This window comes from Taudactylus pleione, unplaced genomic scaffold (genome assembly GCF_031769625.1).
Source record: "Taudactylus pleione unplaced genomic scaffold, aTauple2 ptg000672l, whole genome shotgun sequence".
Taxonomy (NCBI): domain Eukaryota; kingdom Metazoa; phylum Chordata; class Amphibia; order Anura; family Myobatrachidae; genus Taudactylus; species Taudactylus pleione.
In genome coordinates this window covers 594,107-605,370 of record NW_028285074.1, presented here as the reverse complement: position 1 = coordinate 605,370, position 11,264 = coordinate 594,107, and the positions used below count along the sequence as shown (strand labels likewise).

The following is an 11,264-nucleotide window of genomic DNA, read 5'->3' as shown; positions in this document are numbered from 1 at the left end:
TGCGAATTCGCTCTCCAGCTCGCAGCTGGAGAGCTCTCAGTGTCTTTGGAGAGCCGCCCTGTCATTGTACATCAGCGGCGGGGGCGAGATGCCAGCAGTGGGTGTCTCAAGACGGTGTCTGAGTCATTAGTAAATTTTCGCAATTGCTCAGCGAACGAAATCGCATTTGTGTACATCTCTGAATCAGGCCTATAAAATGCATTGTTCCTGCTCATGTAAATGTAAGAAAAAGAAAAATCCCCTCCGGGAATGATCGCAAGTGCGAAAAAGCTCCACGTATGTTGTTACTTGTCGCCCTCTGTTGCTTTGTACTCTGACATATATACTGTACACAAATATTCACATACAAATACTGACTCCAGCAATACGCAGGTATGATCCATACATTTATTTACAAAATTAAAGTGTCTATTCCTCGCAGAGGCTTTAATTAGTGCTGTAATAAATACTTTCTCTCTGTGTCTCCTTATTGATAAATCTGGCAGTCACCGTAACGCCATCAGTCACCAGTCTGGCTCCTGTTACACCTGGAATCTACTCGCAGGCCAGTTTGCCATCGAAACTCGACAGGCAGATTCCAAAAGCTTGGATTGGACTCAGCGGATATTTGAAGTCCATGGTGAATACATCATCCGCAACACGGCCAAACTGCAAGAGGATACTCTCCGCTGCATGAGAAAAGACAGGCACTGTCACCACCTTCCACTGTGCAACACCATTCATGTGTATGGCCCATTTATAAGGTACACCAGCCAATGAAAAGATGTGTTGTAACATTTACAAACATATATACTAGTCTTTGTAATCCGATTGCCCAAAGGGAGGAACCTGCTGTAAGAGATTCGGCAGTACAGATGGTGTAATGGTTAGCATTGCTGCCTCACAGCACTGAGATCGTGGGATCAATTCCCATTATGGCCGTAACTGTGTGGAGTTTGTATATTCTCCCTGTGCTTGCGTGGGTTTCCTCCAGCTGTTCTGGTTTCCTCCCACACTCCAAACAATATACTGGTAGGTTAATTGGCTCCCAACAAAAATTAACCCAAGTATGTGAGCATGTGATAGGGAATATTGGCCCTCATTCAGAGCCACTCGCTAGCGGCAGTACGCTTGTTCCGAGCGATGTTCGCACATCTGCGCATGCGTATGGTTTTTAGTACGCATGCGCAAACCAGTCAGTGCGGCCAAAAATCGTTTGTACGCTATATAGCGAGAGCCTGCTATTTTGAGTGACAGGAGGAGGCGTATGTGGGTGGTAACAGGGGAAGGTGCTTGAAAACGGGGAGTGGAGATCCGTTCGCAGGCGTGCTTAAAGGTCAAAACGGGCGTTTTATGGGTGTGCATAATTAATACAGCAGCGTCATCGACCACGTCACTTGGTTTTTTTTAACTCAGAACTGCTCGCAAAATAGTGGTTGAAAAAACCAACCACAAGAATAGCGAGCAGTTCATACGCTGTACGATGTACTCGATTAATCTAATAAATAGCGGACATGACGTAGGGTGCGCGCGGCCAGGGGGCGTTTTTAACAAATAAATGAGCGTATGTTTTGCTCGCTCGTTCAGACTTAGAGGTGTGAACAGACTGCAATGTGCGAACGGATCATTTGCATAGCCACCCCTTGTTTTTGAACGAACGAACGCAAATAGCGAATGGCTCTGAATGAGGGCCAAAGAGTGTTAGCTCCACTGGGGCAGGGACTGATGTGAATGGACAAATATCCTCTGTAAAGCGCTGCGGTATATGTGTGCGCTATATAAATAACTGGTAATAAATAAATAAGCCCTATGTGGGCAGCAGCAGGATTCATATTTTCCTAACTTGCCGTTACATACTCCTTCCTCCCTGCCTCCCCCATCTGTGTCACCCCTGTTTGTCTGCCCCTCCCCTTTAGAATGTAAGCTCTTACGAGCAGGGCCCTCTACCCTGTTGTGCTTCTTCTGCTCTACTTTCATCTACTTCTTACTCCCCACTAGGGCACCTAACACTTGGCTACTTTGCTATGTTGCTTATCTGGGTGTTATGGTCACTTATGCAGCAATGTATATTATCCATGTCCTGGTCCTGTATTATACTGTAAGTCACTGGTCAACTTATTTGTTTATGTACTGTGTAAGGCGCTGCGGAACACTTGTGGCTCCATATAAATAATTGATAATAATGATAATACTGTGGCAATGGATTGTTATTGATGCAAGCAATTTTTTATTAATTAATTAATATTTTATGTCAATTGACAAGTTCATTTTAACAAATATTATCTTTTTGATTGAAGCTAATGTGAGGCCTTATTGGCCATGTGTCTGGGTGTTCTTTGGTGAGAGGGTCTTTTTTAGAAACTTGTTGAAAAATTGTACAAAAAATCCGCTGAAGATTGTTCAAAGAAAAGATCATTTTCATCATTGTCCAGCATCGACATTTCCGATTGGACTTTCCTCCTATTGCTATTATATTGTGTCAAAGCTCTTATTTCCTGTTAAAGACTTTACGTTTATAGTGCGCCCTCCAAATGTTATTTTATTTGTTATATAAATTCAAATAGGGGAACCACACCAACTGCCCCATGCCTGAAGCCGCCACTGTATATATATTTATATATATATATATATATATATATATATATATATATAAATCAGGTTTTCAATTATTGGCGCATTGTCATTGGTTTAGGTGCAAATTACTCCGAAAATATACTGGTAGGTTAATTGGCTCCCAACACAAATGAACCCTAGTGTGTAAGGGTGTGTACATGTGGTAGGGAACATAGGGCCTGATTCAGACCCGCTCGCTAGATGCGTTCGCTCGCAGCCGTCAGCTGCCAAAGTATGCAAATCCCGTGATCGCACAGCAAGACATTAGCACGCCCACTATGTCTTGGCGTGCGATCGCGGTGTGTATATAGACGCCCACCAGCCTGACACACGATGCCCATTTTCCCTTAGTAACACATGTCATCTCCAGGAAGTGTATTCAACAATCGGTAACATCGAGAACTCCCCATTAAAGCCCAGTTACACCAGTGGTAAGTAGATATGCACTTAAAATGCTTAGGTCTAACTGCATTACCCGTACTTACGTACGTCTGGCTCTGGAGAATGTGCACTGCCAAAACAAAATACACACAACAAACAGGTTCAACAAAGTACAATTCTTAAAACCCCAAATTCATTCTTAAAAAGTGCCTGCAGCGGTGTTCATGTACTGTACAGTATACTCCAGATGGGGGCTTCCCTGTCCATGTACTGTACAATATACTACAGATGGGGCTTCCCTGTCCATGTACTGTACAGTATACTACAGATGGGGGCTTCCCTGTCCATGTACTGTACTGTATACTCCAGATGGGGGCTTCCCTGTTCATGTACTGTACAGTATACTACAGATGGGGGCGTGCCTGTCCATGTACTGTACAGTATACTACAGATGGAGGCTTCCCTGTCCATCTACTGTACAATATACTCTAGATGGGGGCTTCCCTGTCCATGTACTGTACAGTATACTCCAGATGGGGGCTTCCCTGTTCATGTACTGTACAGTATACTCTGGGGGGCTTCCCTGTCCATGTACTGTACAGTATACTACAGATGGGGGCTTCCCTGTTCATGTACTGTACAGTATACTACAGATGGGGGCTTCTTTGTCCATGTACTGTACAGTATTCTACAGATGGGGACTTCCCTGTCCATGTACTGTACAGTTTACTCTGGGGGCTTCCCTGTCCATGTACTGTACAGTATTCTACAGATGGGGGCTTTCCTATCCATGTACTGTACAGTATACTCCAGATGGGGGCTTCCCTGTCCATCTACTGTACAATATACTCTAGATGGGGGCTTCCCTGTCCATGTACTGTACAGTATACTCCAGATGGGGGCTTCCCTGTCCATCTACTGTATAATATACTCTAGATGGGGGCTTCCCTGTCCATGTACTGTACAGTATACTCCACATGGGGGCTTCCTTGTTCATGTACTGTACAGTATACTCCAGATGGGGGCTTCCCTGTTCATGCATCGTCATCAAGCAGCCCTGAAGATTTTATGAGAGATGACTATGGTCTATGCATCTGGAATCTGAGTTCTACGAGCAAATTCCTTAGATGAGTGTACCCAATATTCTCCCTCCTTGAGGAGATACTCACGGTCACCATCATTAATAATCTGGAAATTCTTTACAGAGGCCTGAGTGACCCGTCCGTGAAAGTTTAGGACATGGGACTGGGTCTCCTCGTTCCAGGATGGTGCCTTGTTCTGCAGATAAATGATATCCTCCATATTACCATTCTGGTACCGTGACAGTAGGGTCTCACGTTCCTGTATAGAGTAAATAGAAAAAACGTGTTAATAATAAGGGAAATAACATAAACAGCTGTAACAATATATTACCAGGAAATGAAAGACAGGGAGAAGGGGAGCTATGGGATACAGATGATAGATGGGGGGTGATGTGGGGAGTACAGAGATGAGAGACAGGGAGAAGGGGAGCTATGGGATACAGATGATAGATGGGGGTGATGTGGGGAGTACAGAGATGAGAGACAGGGAGAAGGGGAGCTAAGGGATAGAGATGATAGATGGGGGGTGATGTGGGGAATACAGAGATGATATACAGGGAGAAGGGGAGCTATGGGATAGAGATGATAGATGGGGATGATATGGGGAATACAGAGATGATAGGGAGAGGGGAGCTATGAGATAGAGATGATAGATGGGGGGTGATGTGGGGAATACAGAGATGAGAGACAGGGAGAAGGGAAGCTAAGGGATAGAGATGATAGATGGGGGGTGATGTGGGGAATACAGAGATGATATACAGGGAGAAGGGGAGCTATGGGATAGAGAATATAGATGGGGGGTGATGTGGGGAGTACAGAGATGAGAGACAGGGAGAAGGGGAGCTATGGGATAGAGATGATAGCTGGGGGATGATGTGGGGAGTACAGAGATAAGAGACAGAGAGAAGGGGAACTATGGGATAGAGATGATAGATGGGGGATGATGTGGGGAGTACAGAGATGAGAGACAGGGAGAAGGGGAGCTATGGGATAGAGATGATAGATGGGGGTGATGTGGGGAGTACAGAGATGAGAGACAGGTATACAGGGGGGGTGAGGGAAGCAGAAAAGAGAGACAGTGGTGAGGGGGACAGAGATGAGAGGCAAGGAGAAGGAAAGGTAGGGGGATAGGCATGATAGAAGGGGATGTGAGGAGAACAGACATAAAATACAGGGGGTGAGGAAAGCTGAAATGAGAGACGGGTGAAGGGGACAGAAATTAGATACAGGGAGATGGGGAGACAATGGGCCTGATCCGATGATGAACATACATCTCCTATGGTTAGCGGTCTGCGCATGTGTACAACAGGTCCTGCGATTACGCTCGCAGATCCCCCCCTCCAAGCCGCAACATGATTGACATGTTGCGGCGTTTGGGACGGGGCGAAGCAGAGGCGTGGCTGGCTACCGTTCCAGAGACAGGGGTGTACTGCCCCCTGTTTTCGGGGAGAGATGAGGCCAGGGTCTGTGTCAGCGGATGCAGATTCCTGGCCTCTGAGGTGACCAGCACCCGGTCAGGTTGTGGGAAGCGATGGATTTGCTTTAAGATGGGCGGAAATACAAAGCTGCTTGTGTGCGGCTCTGCAATTCCATCCATCTCTGGATCAGGCCTAGAGTTGATAGACGGGAAAACAAGGGGTGGGGCAGGATTGAGAGGAACACGGATGAGTAGGGGGGGGGGCAGGCACGATAACTAGCTACTAGGCATATGACGAGTCCGTAATATTAGTATATAGTATATTATATACTGGTATAATGACTGTGCCAGTGACACGTTTAGGTCAGACTCACATCCAGTGGCTGAATACACGCTCTCTCCCGGTCCTGGGTCATCCCAGGAATAATCACTTTCATTTTCCGGGGACCTCTGAGCCCTAATACATTGGTTTTCTGTTGGAGGATAGAATACAAACACTGGAGGATACAATTCAATCATTTGGCGCTCATAAAGCATAAAGCATGTCTGGAAATGTTCTTCATGTGTAATATTTCACCAGCTTCAATGTGTGATCAGCACATTGCAAAGTGTTCTCACCCTTCCTCATTTAACCTTTGATATTAAACTGCAATCTCTCCTGGGCAGGGGGGTAAAGGCCATTTTAAGTTGATTTAACACTACTGACAATGGTGCTAGTCAATGAGTTATTACCGCAGGTAGAAGTAAGAAGCCATTGCTGCGCTATCATGTGGTATATAAAAGCAGCTTACATGCTAAACTGAAGTACTTTATGTATTATCATTGAGCATGAGGTCGCTGATCAATAATATTGGCAATATAATATATAATGTACTTTAAAAACGAAGGACCTAATCCTGAGTCGCTTGCAAGTCCAAAAGCCGAGGCCTCTAGTGGTTTTAGGACACTGCGCACCCGCTGCACCATGCACCTTAAAGGCGGCTACGTGCGCAACTGGTACAGACACTCGCATTGGCATAAGCATGGGCGTATTAAAAGAGGAGGGGGCCTGGGCGCAATCTCCATCTGGGCCCCCTCCTCTCTCACCGGCGGAGCAAGCGAGTAGAATCTGGCGCTCCGCCAGAATCTACTGCGCATGAGCAGGTCTCCGGGAAAATGGCAGGGCGGCCATTTACCTGGTGATTTTTGTACTGTGCATGCGCAGACCGCCTGTAAAATGGCTGCCACGCAATTTACCAGGTGATTTGTGCAGTGCCAACGTAGGACTCCGGAGAGGTACAGTAAGTATTGAATGACATGGGTGCAGGGTGTGTGGTGTGGGCCCCACTTATGAAAAGTTGAATGCAAACAGGCCATAATTGCTCGCGCATTGTGTGCATGGGAATATATTTCTATATTCGCCAGTATGCAGAGTTGTACACACCCAGCAACCGCGCGCTTAGGCCCGTATTCAAATTGAGGCGAAAAGTCCAGACTTTTCACCTGCTGGACTTTTCACCTCCTTCATCTGTTTTCCAGGCGGAAAAGTATCGTGCGCGTGCCCGATAATCCCCGTATTCCACAGGTTCTCAAACTCAGTCCTCGGGACCCCCAAACAGTGCATGTTTTCCATGTCTCCACACTGAGTCAAGTGAAATAATTAGCTCCACCTGTGGACCTTTTAAAATGTGTCTTTGAGTACTGATTACACCTGTGCACCTGCTGGGTGACCTACAAAACGGGAACTGTGTGGGGCCCAGAGGACCGAGTTTGAGATCCTCTGCTGTATTCAATGTAAAAGGACGCGAAAACGGGAACCGGCGAAACTGGGAGTGGCGAAAAAAAAATGGGAATTTTTGGGAAAACATCCTATCACCCCCCTAAAGATGTCCAGACATGGGGGATCACTATGGGTACCCCCGTTTTTGCCTGCTGAAGGGGTCGGGTTTTTAAATAGCCATGGCAGGTGCATAAATGCGGCTTTGGGAAGGTGGTGAAGCAATCTTTTTTTGGAAAAATAACTATGCCCATCAAATTTGGGGTACATGAAAATGGGTGTAAGTAGCATATTTTTAAGTCCCTAAAATGATTTTTATAAATTCTTCAAAAATGCACCTGCATATATGGGGACCCCTCTGGAATGTATTTCGCTACTTTAGGATTTTGCTCCCCATTTTTTTTCTTTTTTTTTACCCCAAATTCTAATACATTTTTTGGGGTGTCCCGATTTTTTTAAAACTTTTTTTGGCACACATTGTTTTTAGGGGCATTCCCAGGGGTGCAGGCTATTTTTTTTTTTTAAGCCAGCACCCCTAAACCCCAATTCTGCACTTTTTTTCGCCAGCTAAAGGCTGGAGAAAACTTATCCCCGTTTTTTTACATTGACTTTTCGCACCGGCGAAAATTCTTTGTAATTGAATACGGGGATAATGACAATAGGCGGAAATGACGTCATCGCCTGACAGGTTTTCACCTCAAATTGAATATGGCCCTAAGTTTGTTATTTGTCATCATAATCAGTGAACCTATACTTGGTGCAAATGATACGCCTGGAAATTATTATCTACGCTTATGTACAACCTGCGTAACCCGCACCAGTAAAGCAACAAGTGTTCTGAGGTTTAGGGTGGGCGAATGTAGTGACGCCATTAGAATTAAATGTTGACAGTAGAATGTGAGTCAACTTTAAGTGATTAGAATGACTAATTTTGAATTGTGTTTGATGCTGTTGCAGGTAATGTAAGAAATGAAGAGCTGGTATCACCTCTAGTTCAGTTCTGTTCTGCCTGCAAAATGTGCCCAAATGTTGAAAACTCACATAAGATATAGCTGCCAGCTCTTGTCTGATCGCTTCCCTCTCCTGCACAAAGGGCTTTGACTCCGGATTCACTCCGTGGTCAAACACTGTGAATCTGGTTCCAAGCATGTTCGACCTGCAATAAGCCAAATACTTTTATGAATGATAACATCACAACTGGATTAGGGATGTGTATATATACAGTGAACACAGCAACGTGCACCATATTCTCTCCGCAGCAACGCTTGGTTTCTCCGCAGGTTGTCAGAGGTTCCGGACACCAAGGCACATCTCATACTGTTAATAGGCAATAAATAGGGATATGCAGGCTTGGATTAGTTTGGATTTTCCCACCAAATTCTGATTTTTTTTTCCCACCAAAAATCGGGACTCATAAAGAGGCAAAGCGTCATCTTTCATGGACAAATGTGAGAGTCTATAATAATTTATAGTGTTTATTTAAAACATATTGTATGATTTATCAGAAAAAGCCATTTTCCTTTACACAAATATCATGAGATTGATCCATACTGAGCAGACAAAAGTCCATGAATGATGATGTTTATCCATGAAAGATTACATTTTGCCAATTATTGAGACCCGATTTTTGGCGGAAAAAAAAAAAATCAGAATTTGGCGGGAAAATCCGAACTAATCCGAGCCTGCACATCCCTGGTAGTAAACACCCACAATCCGTTACCTGACTTTCCCAATGTAGCTCTCTCCACCTCGCGAGAGGTCTGTGGGGTCCACCGAGAGGAGGTAGTTTGAGGCCTTACTTTTCTTCCTCTTCTTCCCTCCCATCAGAAACATCTGTGCAAAGAAAATGACAGTAACTTAAATGAACTATCGGTAAGAACGATACAGTACTCAGGTTCATTATAGCACCATCTTCCAACACAAACCAATATCAGAATATCTTCAAAATCATCGGAGCCTATTGTATGTTAAACTAAATTTGCACCCAGCCCTCCAAAAATGTCAGACTCTTCACAGATTTTTATTTTTGCAATGTCGATGTTTATAATGAAGGCACCGATATTGGAGCTATCGACTGTGGTTCATATCCAGAAGCGGTTCCCATAGCTATATATATATATGGGGACTGCTATAAAGGCATATTTACCAAGATCGGAAAAACTTAGGGCCTGATTCAGACCCACTCGCGAGCGGCTGTCCGCTCACAAGTGGATCGATGGTCTGCACTGAGCATGCGCACGACGGCGGGAGCTCCGTCGTGCGCATGCGCCAGATGCGACGAGCGAAGGACTTTCCTTCGCTCGTTGTGTCTGATCAAAGGGGGCGTGCTGTCGATGTTGATTGACAGCACGCCCCCTTTGGTGGGCGTGCTGGGGGCGTGCCTCCCTGACGGGGGCGTCCCCAAGGGAACGCCTACCGTCAGAAGCCGGCCCACTGACATCACTAGTGATGTCAGTGGGAGTGATTTTGGCTCTGATAGAGCCAAAATCACTCCAGGCCTTGTGGTTGAAAACCTCAACCGCAGGCTCCGGCTCGCAGTGGCGATGGTCGTGATGGTTACGACCATCGCGGCCATCAAACTGCACACTCGTATAGGCTGTGGGTGGTGACCCACAGCTATACGAGCGTCCAGGAGGACGCTCCATAATTATGGAGGGCGGCCCTCATTCAGAGCGTGCGCTCTGCTCAGAGCGTACGGCTCTGAATGAGGGCCTTAGTCGCTAACGCCATCTTCAAATACTAGCCTATTGTATCGCAAAATTCTATAGAGAGGGATCCTTCTGATCCTTTCCCGTCAGCCCGTCACACTCGAGCTCCCAACCGCCGCAAATGCACATAAGCCTCACCGGGCCCAGAAGTAAAGAAACACAGTAGTGTAAGTTATGACTTAAAATATATGTATAAAGTTAAACTGTATATTTGTTTTAACTCAATTTTATTGATGTATTTACATGTAATGTTATATATGTATTAAATTTATTATCAATCAATTCAGCGCTCCCTTGGGTGTATATACATATATGTACTCATTTGGTGTATGTTTAAGTTATGACTTTACTTCTTACTTTTTGCAGGAACTGGCCCTTATTCCATGTCCCGGCATGTGACATTTGCTAAATACCATATTAATATAATTTCTTATCACCATGATATTTGGCGATAAGGAATGATATTTAACAGGTCTAGGAATTACTCTGATGTGGGATTGGTTGGTCTGATCAAAGGAGTAATAGGCTATACACAATTGTTTTCTTTAGTTACCCGTTCCCCATCATCTCTCTCCAGATGGAGGTAGTAGGTGGGGTAGATGCCCTTCTCTATTCCCCGCTTGTCCCTGGTGATGCGGCACTTCAGAGTCATGTTGTGGGGAGCCGGGCATAAAGCAAACTCTTTTAGATCATCAATCTCCATAGGCGCTGCTATCAGGGGGACTTGTTCCTGGTGTTACCATAACAAGGCGAGTATTACTATGTTAGGCTGTAACAATGCTGGTCTTTTCTTGCAGTCTACAAGCTTAGGGCTTTTACAATGGACATTTTTTTTTTCAAATAAAAGGGATGGGGAAATAAAGACAATAAAATATATGGCAACTATTTTCTTTTACTAAATGAATGCAGGATTATCATCACTCACGTTACTGACGGTACTATTAGCTCACCTTATCGTAGGCAGCCATCGGCCTTGCGTATGCGACACTACTGAGAATATCTTCGTAGTCATTTTCTTCGTCATACGCATCTGCCTGTTTTTGCGTCTTTTTCTTCTTCCGCTGTTTGACAGGCGCAGGAGGAACTGCCCGATCCCCTACAGATACTGAATACGCCTCTTCTTCACTGGAGTTCTCAAAGGCAAACATCTTCTCTGAATGGATCTCCTGTACGAGCTCTGCAGTAGCCCGGGCATCCTCGCCTGCAGGAAAAGTCGGAGAGGACAGTTCATGACGCGGCGTGTGATACGATGATGGGTCGATCTTTCTATCTGGAGCGAGTCGGCATCATTAATCATGCGAGGTCACAACCTTTACGGTGCCGGTGTG

At 45.3% G+C, this 11,264-nt stretch overlaps 1 protein-coding gene across 2 annotated transcripts in view; it reads right to left on the bottom strand.

Moving 5' to 3' along the window:
* Window positions 1-373: 373 nt before the first annotated feature.
* LOC148478178 (tubby protein-like) overlaps window positions 374-11,264 on the bottom strand; it is a 35,109-nt gene continuing 24,218 nt past the window's right edge. The window contains exons 6-12 of one of the 2 annotated variants that reach the window (XM_088455848.1): window positions 10,887-11,137; window positions 10,490-10,666; window positions 8,949-9,061; window positions 8,270-8,384; window positions 5,847-5,945; window positions 4,143-4,314; window positions 374-668 (exon numbers count right to left, since the gene is read on the bottom strand). In XM_088455848.1, the coding sequence (XP_088311974.1) occupies window positions 535-668; window positions 4,143-4,314; window positions 5,847-5,945; window positions 8,270-8,384; window positions 8,949-9,061; window positions 10,490-10,666; window positions 10,887-11,137 (1,061 nt within the window). In that variant the 3' untranslated portion in view covers window positions 374-534. The remainder of the gene's footprint in view (window positions 669-4,142; window positions 4,315-5,846; window positions 5,946-8,269; window positions 8,385-8,948; window positions 9,062-10,489; window positions 10,667-10,886; window positions 11,138-11,264) is intronic. The other variant, XM_088455849.1, reaches the window with a different exon arrangement.